Source organism: Pseudorca crassidens, chromosome 5 (genome assembly GCF_039906515.1).
Source record: "Pseudorca crassidens isolate mPseCra1 chromosome 5, mPseCra1.hap1, whole genome shotgun sequence".
In the NCBI taxonomy this organism is placed as follows: domain Eukaryota; kingdom Metazoa; phylum Chordata; class Mammalia; order Artiodactyla; family Delphinidae; genus Pseudorca; species Pseudorca crassidens.
Window position 1 is genome coordinate 146977126 of NC_090300.1, and position 18740 is coordinate 146995865.

Here is an 18740-nt window from a genome sequence, read left to right on the forward strand (position 1 = left end):
TTGAAAGAAACATAAGAAAGTTTCCTCTATGAATACTGTGACTGACTTACTGTTTGGTTTTTGTTTCTTTGCATTTGCTGTGGTACTTTCTTATCAAGTCAATGATTTGGCTGTCAGGGTGGGGGAGTGGGCCAAAGGCCATGGGTAACCTCAGTCTGGAAACCGCCTCTGTACACTATGTATGGAAACCCCCTTAGAGCTGGAGGGAATGCCCAGTCCCGCTGGGAAGTGGCTCCCAGAAGCCAGTTTCTCTCCCACTTACGTGACCTGGCTTCTGTGGTGAGAAGTCAGGCTAGAGAGAAACACCCTGTAACCTGAGGGCCAGCTGAGAGGGGTGAGTCTACTGTCCTTCCCTGTTTGCTGCTGTCAGTCTGCAGTGTCAACATGACTCCCGGGAAATGTTCCCATACCTCTTATAACCTCCTTGCGCTTTCACCTGCCAAACCTGCCTCGCCAGGCTGGATAAGTTTCCACCATGGAGTGAGCATGCTCTGACCGTTAGGAGGCCCAGTCACAGAAAAAATCAAGGGCAAGGCCTATGGTGACAGAGTGCCACTGCCAGCCAAACGCTATCACCTGTTGACCTACTATGAAGGAAACAGCTCCAAGCAGAACCCCCAACTTTCCTACGGCTCATCTACAAGCATAATTCCTGTTCTTTCCATTTGTTCACACTCTTTCCCTTAACATGCAACTGCACTCTCAGGAAAGAAAGACTCCCAGCATCTTTTGCTTCTCCCAACCTGTAACTGTGACTCTGAGACCATTATCAGAAAGATACTCCTCCCTTCTCTGGGACACAGCCCCTGCAAAGTTTAATGGACAGATGTTTATTTTGTAAATGGAACAGATAAAGAAAAGGCACTACAGAAGGATAATTTTTAGAAGTCCCAGAAAATTCTCCTATACACAAATTAGAGCCGATCTGAATATTATTTGCCCATATACTATGTAAGATTCAAGAAATAACCAAAGAATTAACTATAGTCCCAGAATCCTGGTTCTATGGACAGAGTTAAACAACTGGGGCAAAAGCCAAAAGACTCCAGATGATTCTTCTCATCTTTACCTCATCTTCTCTAGAGCTAAAGCCACGGAAGGCCATAGGCCACCAATGACCAGCTTAATAGAAAAAGGACTAGTAATTCCTTGTACCAGCCCCACAATCGCTTAATACTACCTGCTTAAAAAAAACTCTAATGGTTGAGGATGTGGATTTGTCCAAAATCCGTGAACAATTCCTCTTCTCCGTCCTGCCGGAGCCGCTTCTCTACAGGAACAGATTAATGCTCAGGTCTCTTTAGTGTCACATTCTATAAAATTGGCCAATTTACTTGCCTTCACCTAGAAAAATCAACAATTCACCCTGAAAGTCATGTCCCCAGGGATTCACTGAAGTTCTATCCTGCTTCTTTCAAGTCTTAATCCCAGATCTTAAGGATACAGTGGAGCTCTTTGTGGGGTCCTTCTGATCCAACACATACATAACCTCCTCTTACATTCCATTAGTCTGGAAAACTCTAAGGCTGACTGTGTTTATCTCCTCACTGAGGTTGCTAAGAAGGGAGATGAGCTTCCAAAGAAACACTCCAATTGGCCAAAACAACAGCTCATTATCTAGGCCATACTCTGGCAACTGAAGGAAGGGCATTATCTAAGGAAGGATTACACAGTCACCCAAATTATCCAAGACAAACCACTGACAGACGATGAAGAGAATTTCTGTGATTAACTGGATATGGTAGATGACAGATACCAAATTCTCCTGAATTGGCAAGACCAGTTATACGACTAGACTAAATCAAACATGCCAGAAGCATGCCCAGGGGACAGAGAAGCCAAAACAGCCTTCAGCAATCTCAAAATCTCTCTCAACAATTACCTCTAACATCCAGGAGTATCATAAACCTTTCTGTCTATGTACATGATGGGTTAAGGCGGTGCTCTAGGGCAGTGGTCTCCAAGTAGCAAGGGAGGATGATTTTGCCACCAGGACACAACTGGCAACATCTGGAGACATTCTCAGTTGTCACAACTGGGGGTTGCTTCTGGCCTCTAACGGGTAGATTCTAGGGATGTTTCTGAACTCCTACAATGCACAGAACACTCCCCATAACACAGAATTCTACTGCCGAGGCCGAGAAGCTCTGCTCTAGGGACATTAACTCAATGACACGGCACACACCAAAGACCCACTGCCGCTCAGAGCCTGTCACCTGATCCAGGAGGCAAGGCTCACGGCCCCCTTTTCTCAAAGCAGCCGCACAAGTCCAGGGCTGGGGCAGACCTTAAGTCATCATCTGGGGTCTAAGACTCTTTTCTCAGAAGATGAAGCTGAGGGTCAGAGTCAAGAACACAGGGCTGGCCAGTGGTAGAAGCAGAACTGGACACTGGGCCTCAATCCCGCCCACCCTCCGCACTGCTCCCCTGAGGTGGAGGAGCCAGGAGCAGTGCTGCTTGCCGACCCAGGGCGCTCTGCTGTCAACTCTGTGGGACTGTTACGTCCACAAAAGATAAGCTGGATCCAGTCCTGCCATAAATTATCAACAATCAAGAAGTAACCTGGGGGAGTTCCCTGGCGGTCCCGTGGTTAGGACTCGGTGCTTTCACTGCCAGGGTCTGGGTTCCATCCTGGTCGGGGAACTAAGATCCTGCAAGCCACGCAGTGTGGCAAAAAAGAAAAAAAAAAAAAAGGTAATTTTGATTCTGTAATCATTATCTAACATTGTTTGAATGAAGAAACCCAGAATTAAGAGGCAACGAGTGCAATTATGACTTTCAAATAGTCAAAAAGTAGTTCGAAAAATAAGTTTTCCACTTGCAAGCTAAGCAAGTCAATCTTCACAGGGCTGTGATAATAATTTGCCATCTTCTTTTAAGTTCTATATTTGTCCACTTATAAAAGTTGTTGGAGGGACTTCCCTGGTGGCACAGTGGCTAAGAATCCGCCTGCCAACGCAGGGGACAGGGGTTCGAGCCCTGGTCTGGGAAGATCCCACATGCGGCGGAGCAACTAAGCCCGTGCGCCACAACTACTGAGCCTGCACCCTAGAGCCCGTGAGCCACAACTACTGAGCCTGTGTGCCACAACTACTGAAGCCTGTGTGCCTACAGCCCAAGCTCTGCAACAAGAGAAGCCACCACAATGAGAAGCCCGCGCACCACAACAAAGAGCGGACCCCACTCGCCGCAACTAGAGAAAGCCTGTACGCAGCAATGAAGACCCAACAACAAAGACCCAATGCAGCCATAAATAAATAAGTAAATAAAGTTTTTACAAAAGAGTTGTTGGAAACAATCGCACCCCCATGTCAAACAGGACCTTGGTTTACAATGTGTTACCACTTCACCGTAGCTCAGTAACATTCACAAAATGTGTAAGGTAGTCAGAGCAGGTATTACTGTTCCACTTCGCAGATAAGGAAAATAAAGTCCAGAGAATTTACATCCTGGGAAGTGGACTAGCTGGGCCTGAAAATCCAGACACTTTATACTATTTTAATCTATTATTAAGAACAGTGACTATGGATGAGTAAGAAATTTCATAATTTCAATGTTTAAACAAATCCTTGACATCCAGTTTTTGCTTAGCATACAGTAAACTGAAAAGAGCTACACCTCCATTCTTTAAAAGGGGCAGTTTAGATAATTCAAAAAATCACAACTTATCTCGAACACATCAGAGTTGAGGCTGAAGGTCAACCAACTGATATGAAAAATAAGAAAAGGCAGGTGCTGCAAGGAGAGCTGTGAGGCAAGCACTTGCTCACCTGGGGCAGGCGCTGGAGGCCAGATAAGCCAGCCAGAAAACTCAGCTAAGAGGTGTAGCAAATTGCCAGGCGAGCGGCTGCCTGGGCTGCTGGCGGGCAGAGGGGTTGGCTACAAAAGGAAGGGGAGGGCAGATGGGGAGATGAGGCGGAGGTAGTGGAACTGTTCCAGGTCTTCACTGTGGTGGTGACATGACTGCATGCACTTGTCAAAACTCACAGGACTGCAAAAAGGTGAGAAAAAAACTGTGATGGGTGAGTTTACCATAGGTAAACTTAAAAGAAGAATCGTTGTTTTAGAAGGCAGAGGATCTATCTGACGGCTAACCAAGGTGTCTGCTGTACTGCCTACTCCCCGTGGGACAGAGTCTTGGTATCTGACACACATAAGGCCCCAACGCCTCTGCAGAGCAGCACGAACATAGTACGTAATCATCCCGTACGATTCACCAGCGCGTAAGGGGAATGTGGACACGCCCACGACCAGGCAGGGAAAAACAAAGCCAGGTTGAGCTTGTCTGCTGGGCAACAGGCTGGCAATTCAAGCAGCTCAAACTCACAACTCAGCAGAATGAAAAGTCACATACATCATAGACCTTTGAGGTCACCTGCCAATAGCAGAACATCTAACCATCAAATCTGCAAATACCTTCTGCTAAAAAAGAGACCTTAAAGGAATATTGAAAGGTGGAGCAGTGCAAGCCTCCACCAGCTGAAGGCACTATGATGAAAGTGCATTCTGCAGTCCTCCAGCGGATAAAGTGCCGGGCTAAATCAGGACTGGCTGAACACCGTCCAGGTCTCAGCGTCTGCCCCAGAAGAATAGCACCAGTTTCTAAGGGATTATGAAGAAATCATCTACATGAGATCTACTTCGTGAGGATTTCAGTAGATGAAGAAATGTAACATTTCCCCTCTCATTAACAGCAGAGAACAGCATAGCATACAGCAGAGATGAAAAAGCAATGTAAAAAAGTAAGTCATAGCTCTATATTTAACTATTTCATTGACTTAGAACAAAAAGCCTTAATACTCCCTAGTATATACCACCTCCTACTATTTGAAGATATTAGTGTTAATTATATAACCATCTGGCTTTATCCTTTACAGCAGTTTTGCCACAGAATTCTATCTAACTATAATCTTTGGGAAAATTTTACTAAAGAGACAATTTAGGGTTTTGGAATTCTTTAGTTACAACACCAAAACAACAGCAAGAGTTTAACTTAAGCTCTGCTTAAGGCTTTTACTTTAGCTAGACATTAGTAAATGATGATGATTCCAAACGACAAGTAGCTAAACTTACAGTTTTGACTTCTGTCCACGTAGAGAACTGACCAGAACGTGCAAACTCACCCTGTGCTCCTAAGACTACTCGTTGCTACTCACCAATACCTATCAGAATCACCTGGAGTGATGTTCCACAACATACACCTGGTCCCTACCCCCAATTTACCGAGTCAGATTCTCCAGGGCAGGAGCCTATTTGAAATGTTCCTGAGAGGTGTTTATGCACACACACCCCGACTGTGATCACTGCTCTGGAACTCACTTCTGAAAGTCACTACGTTTGAAGAGAATTACTCACTTGTTACGATTCCAGCCAAAGCAAAAACAAACTGATTTTCATCAGAATCCAGCTCCTTGACATCCCCATCCAGTGACTTCACAAAACTCTCCATTGTTTGACCAGTGATGTTGAAAAACTTCAAAGCTTTACCCTGAAAGTTCAGAAATGGAAATGTCACACCCTTTCACAAATACCAGTAGGAAAACACTTTCAAAGTGCAGGACACAGAGGAAAGACTCTGGTTTTAATTACAGAAGCAATATTTTTAAATCTATTCCCTCATTAAAACTTCCCAATGAAAAGATCAGAAAAAAAGAAGTTTGGGGCATGTAGAAAAATTACCCTGAAGACTGATATAGTAAAATACATGAGGGAAACAGTTCAAATTTATACAATGATAGAAGTACTGGGTTGAATTCACCCAAAAACATACTAGAAATATAGTAGAAAAATATGTTCTCTATTCTAGGCATGAAACCAGAGGTTTTCAAACCTTTGGCAGAAATTGTTTTTCAAATAAAATCTTAACTGAAACCACAACATGTAAAAGACAGCAACAGGCTCATCTGACAGTTTCAGTCTTCATTACTTGGCTCCCAGAACCTTGAAAGCACTTCCTTGGCGGGGGCAGGGTTCTAAGGAATAGTTTGAAAAGCAATGCACTTACACATGTCACAAGGGAACTGCACGGGGTGATATCAATATCCTAAGACTGGATTGGGGGGGTGATTACACACCTCCAAAAATTAGCTAGAAAGCACTAAATCGTACACTTACAAATAAGTGAATTTTACGACACGTAAGTTATACCTTAAGAAAGCTCAGTAAACTTTAAGATACATTTAGTCCCTCCACTGTTTTTATTTCTGCAAATGATGAGTAACATATTACTGGCCTCCCACCAACCATCCGCCTCGACGGATGGTTTGCCATTCAGGACCACTCGATTCTCCCAGAGTCGGATAACAGTCCTCCCGGGCTCCTTCTGTCCTCTCTGCCATGGACACAACCCTGTCACAAGTCCTGCCTCACCCACACAGCTCTCCACTTCCCATCCCGTATTCTATTGGGGGGCGGCCTTCCACCTTCCACGTAGTCTTCCTGGCCAGTCTCCACACCCACAACCCCACCCTCCCTCCATCCTCACCCACTGTCAGGTTGAGCTGCCCACATTCCCCTCCTGTCCTATCACATTTTCAATCAAAAAGCCTTAAGGAATCCCGTCCTAGCACCCACTGGACAAATCATCAACCACACTGACCCCCCACCCTGTGTCAGGTGACCCACACACTGTCCCTATGTCTCACTCCAGGTCTCTGACTGCTCTACTTCTCCCCTCCTGAGGGACCCTCTTCACTTCCTGCCACTGCTGCCTGTGCAAGTTGATCAAGGTTCATTTAAAATCTCTCTTCCTCTGTGAAGTTTCTTGATGTCTGTGTGCACTCACATGCTATTAACATATAACATTCAGGCAATTAAATATTATATTACCCCTGGAATAACACACGTAAAAGCACTTTAAACTTTGTTAAATGCATATAATGTCAAGTAATAATACTCAAGTGGAACTATCTCCACGAACACCATACGGATTCTGGGAGAGAAGGGATCTTATTTCATTCATCTTACATATCCCCCAGAGACCAGTTACAGTGGGCCCTACACAGATGGTATTCCAAAACTATCTGATGAACAGAAGAAATGGATCTAGTCTGTAGGCGCCTTAATAGCTGCACTGCGTCCTCTAAGTTGCACAAGCACGACTCAACAATGCCCTGACGGCCCGCGGGCGTGCTTACTCCTCCCAGGATGGCTCTGACCACCTCCTCACTGCTGGAGACGCCCCACAAAATGGTGCAGGCCGCTGCGCCCATTCCCGTGCAGTACTCTGCCTGCTGCAGGAGCTGCTGCTTTGCTTCATTCAGCTGCTGTCGAAGAGCCAGTTTCTCCTGAAATCGAAACAAAACAAAATCAGAAAAATGCACAGCGTTCAACCTCAAAATCCCTCTATTGTGTTTCCTCTTTCAAAGGTATTTTTAAAGAAAAGAAATGCACATAGAATATAGTAAACAGTTGGTAAATGTAAACTAGCCCTTAGAGAGGCATAATGCATAAGTTTTTCAAAAACTTCAGAGGCAAAAATAACAGCCACAGAAAAGAACATACTACCGCATTAGAGTTTATAAACACTGCCAAAGACTTGAATTCATCTTCTTTTAAGTAAGACGGATGATGAGGCATCTCAGGTCCCACGTGGCTGTACCCAGGACAGCACCAACTAGGACACCCGAAGAAAGTAACAAGCTAACACAGCGGTCCCCGCATAGAGCAGTATTTCTAATAAAGGTGCCTGCCGCCGCCAAGTGGCTCACTCCACTATAAAAATGCCATGTGACACAGCCAAGACCAGGCAGGAAAGACAGGAGCAGAGGCAGGAGAGGAGTGAGAAGGAAGGGCCTCCCTGGCGTGCCCTGAACCAGCAAGCTAAGCACCAGCGGAACAAGAAGACGGAGGCCAGGCAAGATCTCTCAGCCTCCCACCAGCACTGGGCTTCTGAAGCCAGGGCTCTTAACAAGCGAACTGTCCCGCTGATGTCACCTCCGACCACACAAGCACTCCTAAAGGTTCACCTTCAGGTGGGTCTTGGGTGATGTGGGGCTTCCTGCCCATCCCAACTGTCAACACCAGTTTCACTATTCCTTGTTACCTGTAGTTCCCTTAAAAGATGAGAGCATTTCCTTACTTAATAATAGATAAACTCAAAAATACAAAAACCTGGTACTTCCCTGGTGGCACAGTGGCTAAGAATCTGCCTGCCAACGCAGGGGACCTGGGTTCAAGCCCTGGTCCAGGGAGATCCCACATGCCGCACAGCAGCTAAGCCCGTGTACCACAACTACTGAGCCTGCGCTCTAGAGCCCGCCAGCCACAACTACTAAGCCCTCGTGCCACAACTACTGAGCCCGCATGCCTAGAGCCCGTGCTCCGCAACAAGAGAAGCCACCGTAATGAGAAGCCCGCGCACCGCAACGAAGAGTAGCCCCCGCTCACCGCAACTAGAGAAAGCCTGCACGCAGCAACGAAGACCCAATGCAGCCAAAAATAAACTAATTAATTTTTTAAAAAAGAAAGAGCTATCCCTCTCCTGTAACCGTGCCTATGGCCTTAAAAAAAAAAATACAAAAACCTAACTTCATTTATACCGAAGTATAATTAGCTCAATAGCCCACAAAGTTAAAGCATGTGAGATGGCCTAGGGTGGCACTCATATCTACCTGGGGACAATGCATTTGGTAATCAGAGCTTCATACACCTTCATCCATATAGTCACATTTACTTTAGGAGAAAAGTGGTCACTGAGCCTATGACACATGCTAACCCTGCTTTACATGATTTGTTAGCTCTGGGTTTCTAATATCTGGCTTCATCACAACAGTTGCCTGGATTCCTAGATTTGCGCTTCAGCCACTCAAGCCAAGGTGACATATGCAAAAACTGTATCACAGCATCTCCTTCAGAATTCTGGCTTTTCTCACAGTTGAAGCAGGCTGCACTCTGATTAGTCCGGTTACGGGGGCTCTTCTCTAAGATCAACAGGAACTGTTGAGAGTAACCGTCAGAACTGTCTTCTATGATCACATTTGGTGGTTACAGGCAGAAACGCCCTGACACAGGGCTGCACAAACAGTACAATAATATCAAGAGGAACTCAAAGAAAATAATTCCATTCACAATAACACCAAAAATGAGAATATACTTAGGAACAAATTTAAGAAAATTAGTTCAAGCCCTGTACAGTAAACACTACGAAGCATTATTGAGAAAAAGTAAAGATCCGAATAAATGGAAGGAGTCACCATGCTCAAGGCTTGGAAGTTCAATATCGGTAAGAGGGTAGTTTTCCCCAAACTGACCTACAGATCCAACACAATCCCTATCAAAATTCCAGCAGGCTTATTTGCACAAGGTGATCATCTGATTCTAAAATTCATATGGAAATGCAAAAATACAAGTTTGAAAAAGAAAAGCAATGTTAGAGGACTAACACCACCTGATTTAAAAACAAAACAAAACAAAACAAATCTACAGAAATCAAACCGCTGCGGTAACGGCATAAGGATAAACACACAGATCAATGAAACACTGACACGTGTGGCAACTGAGTTTTTAAAAGCTGCCAAGGCAATTCAAGGGAAAAGGTAGTATTTTCAGCAAATGATGCTGAAACAACTGGATATTCATACGTGAAAAAAAAACCTCAAAATGAATCACAGACCTAAATGTAAAATTTCTAGAAGAAAACCTCGGTGACCTTGCGTTAGGCAAATGTTTATTAGATATCACAACAAAATCATACCATTAAAAAATTAAAACCATTAAAAGATTATAAATTGATGGGAATTCCCTGGTGGTCCAGTGGTTAGGACTCAGTGCCTTCACTGCCAGCATCCGGGAACTAAGATCCCGCAAGCAGCACAGTGCAGCCAAAAAAAAAAAATTATAAATTGAACTTCATCAAAATTTAAAACTTTTACTCTTCAAAAGACACAAGCAAGAAGGTAGAAAGACACACCATGGACTAAAAGAAAATATTTCTATATCTAAAAAAAGACTTGTATGAAGAATATATAAAGAACTCCTACAACTCAAAAATAAGACAAATTAAATTAAAAATAGGCAGGACTTCCCTGGTGGCGCAGTGGCTAAGAATCCGCCTGCCAATGCAGGGAAAACAGGTTTGAGCCCTGGTCTGGGAAGATCCCACACGCCACGGAGCAACTAGGCCCGTGCGCCACAACTACTGAAGCCCGCACGCCTAGAGCCCGTGCTTTGCAACAGGCCACCACAATGAGTGGCCCCCGCCCGCTGCAACTAGAGAAAGCCCGCACGCAGCAACGAAGACCCAACTCAGACAAAGAAAATTTTTTTTAGAAAGGCAAAAGATTTAAATAAACATTTAACCAAAGAAAATATATGAATGGATAATAAACACACGAAAAAATGTTCAAGAAAATTAGTCTTGAGGAAAATGCAAATTAAAACCACAATGAGATACCATTACACCCACTAAAATGGCTAAAATCTAAAAGACCAAAAATACCATGGACAATCATAGGCGGAAAAAAAAAAGAAAAGAAAAAGAAAATAATGAGCCTCAACGTTAAGTTCACATCTTATACAAAAATTAACTCAAAACGAATCATAAACAAAATACATAAAAATATAAAACTGTTAGGAAAAAAACAGGAGAAAATCTTTGGGACCTAGGGTTAGGTGAAAAGTTCTTAGACATAACACAAAAAGTACAATCCGTAAAAACAAAAATCAACAAGTTGAACTTCATCCAAGTTTAAAACTTCTGCTCTGTGAAAGACCCCATGAGAAAGAAGAAAAGACAGGCCACACACTGGGAGAAAATATCTGCAAACCATATATCCAATAAAGGACTTTTATCTAGAATATATTAAGAACACTTTAAATTTAACAGTTAAAAAAAATCCAACTAGAAAATGGGCAAAAGACACAAACAGATATTGCACAGGAGAGAATATATAGACAACAAATAAGTACATGAAAAGATGTTCAACATCATTAGCCAACAGGGAAATGCGAATCACTACAACACATCTATCAGAACAGCTAAAATAAAAAATAGTGAGAACACCATATGCTAATTAGGGTGTGGAGGAAGTGAATCGCTCATGCTCTGCTGGTGAGAATGTAAAAGGGTACAGCCACTCTGGAAAACCATTTGGTAATTTCTTACAAAACTAAACATGTACCTGACACGGAGCCCGGCAATCGCACTCTAGGGCATTTATCCCAGAGTAACGAAAACATATATTCACACAAAAACCTATACACACATGTTCACAATAGCAAAAAAAAAAGGAAACAACCCAAATGTCCTTCAACGGGAGAATATTTAAATTGTGATATTCCCATGCCCTGGGATGCCATGCAGCGATCAAAAGAAGCAAACTATTAATACGTGCAACAGCTTGGAAGGATCTGAGTGAAAAAAGTCAGCATCAAAAGGTTATAGGCTGAATTAGCCCATTTCTATGGCATTCTTGAAATAAGAGAATTAGACGGATACCGTGTAGCAACTGTATACATCAGTGGCTGCCAGGAGGCAGGCGTGGGGAAGCGGCTGGGCATGGGTGCACCGGGGTAGCACAACGGGTTCTCTGTGGTGATGCAACGGTGCTGTATGTTGAGCGCGGAGGTGAGTTCATGAATCTACACATGATAAAACTGCACAGAACTATGCTCACACACGTAAGCAAGTGCAGGCAAAACTGGTGAACTTCAAACAAGTCTAGGTAAAACTGGTGAAACCTGCACAAGCACTGTGGATGGCACCGATGTCAGTCTCCTGGTCTCCCTAAACTGTAGCTGTGAAAGCTATTTACCACTGGAGGAAACTGGGTAAAGGGTATTGGGCTCCCCTGGACTTTCTGCAACTTTCTGTGAATCTATAACTATTTCAAAAACTGTCTTAACTAAAACACAAACTGGTTCGGGTGACAGTTGTACAACTGCATAAATCTACTAAAAATTATCAAACTAGACTTTTACAACAGATGAATTTTATGGTATACAAAATACACCTCAATAAAGCTGTATTTTAAAAAGAAACAATAATCAAACTCTGATATATTTACCTAAAGCGAATACTCATACATAACAGGGTAGCAAGCACAAGATTTTAAAGATTCCTTTAAAATCTTTGTGTAGTTCATTTCTGATTATGATAACTGAACTATCCTATCAGTTAATTTTTCTTTAAAAACTTTCCTGAAATAATATACAATGTTTGCAACAACTTCCCATTTATCATCACAAAAGCAACTCTTTCCTAACAAATTAAAAATAAATATAATGAAAAAATAGCACTTCATATTTAAGTTACTTTACTATGAAAGATTCTGCCCTAAGAAAACACACAGAGAGGATGAAGCCATAGGTAAGCCAGGGAAACATGGCTCCTTAGAGAGAGCGCTGTCACTCTGCCCGTTGTCTGAAACAAGTCCACGCGCACGGGGAAGCAGGCCAGGCACTAAATGCTGTGGCAGCAGAGACGCTGTGGAAGGCCTCAGCTAACCCTACAGCAGCAGCACAGCCCTTCAATAGTAACTCAGACATACTCCAACAGCTTCACTGGCGCTTTCTTCTCTTGAGTTCAAAGGCTGCTATTGCCAGGACACTCCCGGCCCACCCCTCAGATCACAACAAGGCCCAACTAGGCCCAAATTGACCCCATTAGACTGTCACTGAGGAAACACCTCAACGGAGGGCACGAACCAAGCTTTTCTTGTCCCAGTGACGAACCTCTAGAAGGTTAGGCACTGCTTCTCACCCAGCATCTCCTTTATAATTTTGAGTCCACACTTTGTTTTCTGATCTTTCCTTACATGCTGGATTCAGTGATGTCTGCCTTCTCCTTAATGACTTTTACCCCAACTGAAGTACTTACTAGCAATACTGTAATTTAGTATCTAGCCCTGGATTCTTTCCTAGTTCCTCGACTCTAAAATAAGCTTCCAGAGTCCAGCCTCACGATCTGTACAGACCTGGGCAGAAAAGGCCACAGGAAAGGGAACTGCCAGTTCCCTACAGCAGGAAGAGACAGGGCCTTGTCACAGCAAACTTGCAGGGGCTCCAACCTGTGTTAAATTGGCGGGACTATTAAGCAGGAGACTTAACTGGAAATAGGTAATGGTTTAACCTAAAATATTCCCACATCTGCACTAAGGTCGAAGTGTCTGGGCAATAACATGCTGATGGTCTGACGCTACTTCACCACAGCCATTCCCTCCTCGATTCTGGCACCTTCCCTGAGTGCCTTATTTTTAAGCATTACATCTAAAATGCCAGCCAAACATGCATTTTCTCCTATGCTTATCAATTTAAAATATAGGAAATCTAAGATTCTGCCCAATTTGGGCTTCAACTTAACAAGGATGTCTTGGTATTTTAAGGAGTACAGAACCAATGGATTGCATTGTTCCCATTTATCAAATTCCTTCTTGCCTGCTGGTCAACTTCCTTCAGACAAGGAAACTTTTAGGTCCAGACAAGTTAACCATGCGTCCACCTTAGTGTATCATGATCTGAACAGAACATGACTGAGCTAGAATTTCAGCTTTCAATGTGTGACACTCAACCTAACTCAGTTTTGAGACTAAAACTCTTTCCCTGGTCTTCTCTACGTGCTCAGTATTAAAGTCTATACAGTCCATTTCTCCATCCGTCTGGAAAGATGTTGTTGAGCCATCTTTTTCAAGGAGAAAAACTACCGTGGCTTCCAGTTCTTTGATGAAACCTCAGATGCATGGCCTTCTGGCCAAGTGTCGGCAATTTCATATTGCTGGAGCATTCACTGTATCTCTGGGAGCTGCAGCTTTCTATAAGTTTGCTGTGGCTGAACCAAGGAAGAAGGCATGTGCAGATTTCTACAGAATTTATGATTCCATAGAAGATTTTGCAGCGATGAGGAAAGCTACTGTCTTTCAGAGTGCAAAATGATTTTGGAATGTAAAGAATGTCTTTGGGTTGATTTCCACGGCAGTTTGTCACTTACCTGTGTTCCTAAACTATGAAACTAAGAACTATGAATATCTGGGTTAAGGAATAGTTTTTCTTGATAAATAAACAATTAACATATACGTGGGGGAAAAATAAAGGCTATACAAAATGCATCGGTTTTGGAAAACCTCCACTGCAGCCACAAACCTTCAGAACTCCTCCACACAAGGAGGCAGTGTGACACAAAGCTTAGCACACGGCAGTGGGGCCTGGGACCAGCCTCCTCTCACTCCGGCAGGTTAACAGCACCTGCTGATCCAGCTGTGCTGGGAGAAACAAGTGAGATGCATGGACGGCTGCTGACCACATGCCAGCACACAGTTAACAACACATCCTGGCTTCTGTCACTAGTACTATTACTCCTTTACTATTCAAAAATAAAAATTCAAGCTCCGAATTTCAGCAGAAGTGGCAGAAGAGTTCTAGTTTTATAGAAGAGGAAATAACTTATTCCATGCAAAAAAATGTATAATTTTCAAGAAATATTGTTAGTCTCCCCAAATATTAAAATGAAATATAACTGTTTTTTCCTAAAATATCAGGAAATGATGTGTGAAGTTAATTACAAATACTTCTATTTAATATATCTATCTCTGATTATAAATCATCGTATGCATGATTTTTTCAAGATTATTATGAGTTTTAATAACTTGGATCGGGCTTTTAAACACTGAATTAACAGTAAGTGGCTACCAAAAGGCACCAAGTAAATAATCCCCCACATTAAATGGTTGTAAAATCCAAACGATCAACTATTTTCCAGCCCGTTCAGAATAAATACATGTGAAAATGCAGCGTCTTGAGGCTTGCGGGCTGGGCTGTGGCCGGCGCCACTCTGCGGTCACGGCCGCGGCGCCGGCACTTCGCAGGGACCCTGTGAGCGGCGCACCTTCTTCTCGCTCACGCTGTCCTCTTGCACAGACTCCAGGCGGGCTTTGAAGTGCTCACAATCCATTCTCAGCTGCTCTAACTCTTGCTCTTTCCTTTCCAGATCTAGAAGAGACAGAAGAATATTCAGTATTTCAAATCACTAATCTCTCTGAGCCTCCATTTTGCTTAATCTTCTCTTAGGAAAACCTCATCTCTTAGGTAGGGTTATTCACATAACCAGTCCCTGAATAACCAATGTTCTAACAGTCCTGCTTTTTAAGTTTTTGTCCGTTTTTTGCCCATGGCAGAAAGCACCTTTTTGTTTTCTGTTTTCTGTTTCTGAGACTTCATTTTACTGCCAGACTTGCACTCAAGGTTTTAAGAAAGCGTGTTATTTAAAGGATTGAAGGCAGGGCTGAGCAGCCCGACTGTCTCATGGCACAGACTTGTATCTGCTCCATAAAAAGCAGAAGGCAGCTCAGTGAGGAGACGGTGCCAGCCGGGCTGATTCACAAAGCTCGTCTCACCACGGGCAGACTGACTGCCCAGGAACAGCTGCTGCCGCAGTCAATGGAGAAGTGAAAGCAGCGGCAATGGAGACAAGAGGTGGCCACAGTGAAAGACGGGAGGTAGGGAACGCTTCCTCTCTACCACATTCGTTCAGGTGATGACTCAGAGGGCCAACAAAAATCCCAAAAGACATCCGTGTTAATAACTCTGAAATCAACCGTATTGTCAACTCTAAATAAAAAATACTATGCTACAGAAATACTGACATTCAAAAAGCAAAGAAACAGGTGCTTTAAAGTTTTAAGTGCCTTGACTTCAAGGACTAAGATATCATCCGTTTTAATGCTAACATATACCAAGATTTGAGCGGGGGCTTGTGCTCAGAGCTACTGGTGTAACTTCTTAATTAAAGTAGCGCTGCTTGGGGACACTGATTCTCAAACTTTACTGTGCATCAGAATCCCCTGGAAGGCTTGTCCAGGCACAGCCTGCCGGGCCCCATCCTCAGTTTCTGCCTCTGAAGTAGGCCTGAGGATCTGCATTTCTAACAAGTTCCCAGTGAGGTTGATACTGCTGGCCTGGGAACAGAGTTTGAGAGTGACTGCTTCAGGGCAACAGCCACATCTCTCACCACCAACAAAATGAGATCAACACACAGCCCGCAAAGCAAACAACGGAGCCCAGCCCTAGGGATGTAAACTAGCGGGAAAAATGGAGGGCAGTACAAGGCAGCCTGCCCTGAGAGCGCCTCATAGGGCAGATGCGGGAAAATGGAGCATCGCTCCACCCTAGAGAAGTGGCTCCCAGACACTTCCTCCAACGGACAAAAGAGGAGGGGTGTGGCTTTATGACCTAGGGGTCTGGGACAGCAAGGAAAGCCCAGACGAGACACTGGCGGTGGGGGTGGGGGGTGGGATCAGTGCCAAGAACAATGCCGGCATTCCAAAAGCTCTGGAAAAATAAAGGGAGGCCTACATTTTCTAGAGACCCTTTGCCCTAGAAGGGAGATTAAAACCTAAAGCTAAATATTCAGTTAACGATTGTGAAACAGCTGGCAAAGCTTCTCTTAAAACGAGTTTCTTAGAAACTGGGGTGGGAGGTATTATGCCACAAAATGACTTTCACTGGAATTCTTAATTTTGTCCCACTAATCCTGGCCACCCAAGAAACCAACTATATCAATCAAGTGCTATACTTTGAAAAATACGTATCTGCCTTTTGTAACGATGTTAAACTTATGAGTGAAATGTGAACTGCAAATGGTCACAGACAAAAAGAAACAAAATGAACAAAAACTGAGATAAAATCATTGGTGGCATAAAACTTTTTCTTTGCAGTTAATTTTTAATTTTTTTCTTCTATTACTAAACTGTATATTACTCAAACATGGTAAAGAAGACAGGAAATAACATGGCTCACGTGTAAAAATATGTAGGAATTAATTATGACCGCCCAAAAGACTCACTATGGTAATTTCATAATCTCTCACTCTATATAGCTGCTTATGACCTCACTGTAAGTTAACATAACAAAGGGACGGGGTTAAACCATCCCACTCTACCCCCCAGAATTCAAAGGCAGTATCAGGGGTGTCAACCCACCCACCCCAGGCTCTCCAGGAGGCAGGTGGTGGCTTTGTGCTGTACAAGGCCACCGCCTTGTGGCGAGAAGGGAGCACTGCTGCCACCTCCCTGCATTTTCAACTTGGCCCACACGGCATGCCTGCCACCTAAAGCATGAGGGCAGGGATCTTCACGTGTTCTGATGCATCTCACGAGCCTAGAACAGTACACGGCACCGAGCAGGCACTTTATAAATCCTTGTCACGTAAATGAATTTCACTTCTTTATACAGTCCAGCTAACCCTTGGATAAAGAAAATAACTCAGCTATTTTGATTGTATGTCTTATTCCTCTACAAGAGGATATATTGCTTTTGCAATTTGTTTTAAAAATCAGGGACAGAAATAATACCTATGCAGTACATTATACATGGTCAAGACATTACTTTACCCAGCCTCAGTATTAGAACGAGGAAGAGGCTGCCACCCAGCCTAGACTGTAGTTCAACTGCTAAGCTTTGGCATTCAAAACGAAGGAGAAATCTAACTGAGTAAAAGGGTGGCCTAGACAGACTATCAGTATATAGAAACAACCTAAATCACAGGTCAGTTCAACATCTATATATCTTCTGAAACTTAGAATCCTTTTTTGATAGCTTTAATAACATGAGAATGATTATCAACTTATTCACGGGACGGGTAGAGAGAGCCATAAATGAAAAGCGGGGTGACTAAAACCCAGCTAAAGAAACTTAAACTATAAAAAAAGGGATCGATTTCTCCTACCCTTTACCACCTGGCATGTTTATAATACATTATTAATTGTAATATTTAATAAATTATCAGATATTTCATGTAATAAGAAAAAAATATGTTTTTAATCAAAATAGCTCAGTAAAGAGTCTCAAATCCAAACTAAGGGCTTTTTCATAGCCATCAACTTTTACATTCTTCTCACTAATAGGTTTAGAAAAGAATTCAGAATTAGCTACTGATGGAATCCATCTTTACTATGAGCTGAGACTTGGAGGGTATGTTAGTTTCCTAGATCTGCCATAACAAAGTACCACAGACTGGGTGGCTTAGAACAGAAATGTATTCTCTCATCATTCTGGAGGCTACAGTTTGAAATCAAGCTGTTGGCAAGGACACGCTCCCTCTGAAATCTGTGGATGAAGGATCCTTTCCCGTCTCTTCCACCTTCTGGTGGCCCCAGACGTCCCTGGGCTTGCAGCAGTGTAACCCCAACCTGCCTCTGCCTTTGTCTGGCCTCCTCCCTGTCTCTTCACATTATCTTCCCTCCGTGTACTTCTGTCTCTGTGTCCAAATTCCCTCTTTGAAGAAGGATACCAGTCATACTGGATTAGGGCCCACCCTAAAGACCTCATTTTAACTTAATCGGCCTGTCAAAAAATGTAAGTTGAAAAAGTGAAAAGATGAGAATATTCCGGGATTCATTTAAACACAAAAAAAACCCCTCAGTTAAAGAGTTTAAATGCATTTCCAGCCAAACGACACTTTAATTAGCTGTCAAATTTTTAAAACAAACCAAAGGGAGTGGGGGAGGAGAGTTGGAACCAGAATATGGAAATAGAAACTTTTTTTCCTGCGCTGCCAAAAATCTGCTTGTTTTTCTAACGTAAAGGCCACCGGAGCACTCTCAGAAGAAGAAGGAAACGTGTGACTAATAGGAATCTGTCCTGCGCTGGCACCGCCACGTACTTGGCTCTACCTTTTCACACCTCCACGTTGCAGCTCCTCAGTCTGCCCGGGAATTATCACGGCAAAGGATCTGATCTTATCCTTTTTATATCCCCACATCACCTAGCAGAGCTTGACACACACCAGGCATACAGCGAATACCTACCTG

At 43.3% G+C, this 18740-nt stretch overlaps 1 protein-coding gene across 6 annotated transcripts in view; it reads right to left on the reverse strand.

The window, feature by feature from the left end:
* The window catches only part of HSF2BP (heat shock transcription factor 2 binding protein), an 83635-nt gene that overhangs the window by 52853 nt on the left and 12042 nt on the right, over positions 1-18740 (reverse strand). For 5 of the 6 annotated variants that reach the window (XM_067739609.1, XM_067739606.1, XM_067739605.1 and 2 more), the window contains 3 exons: positions 14819-14922; positions 7137-7286; positions 5356-5488 (listed from right to left, as the gene is read on the reverse strand). In XM_067739609.1, coding sequence (XP_067595710.1) covers positions 5356-5488; positions 7137-7286; positions 14819-14922 — 387 coding nt within the window. Of the gene's footprint in view, positions 1-5355; positions 5489-7136; positions 7287-14818; positions 14923-15114; positions 15134-18740 lie in introns of those variants that run through there. The other variant, XM_067739610.1, reaches the window with a different exon arrangement.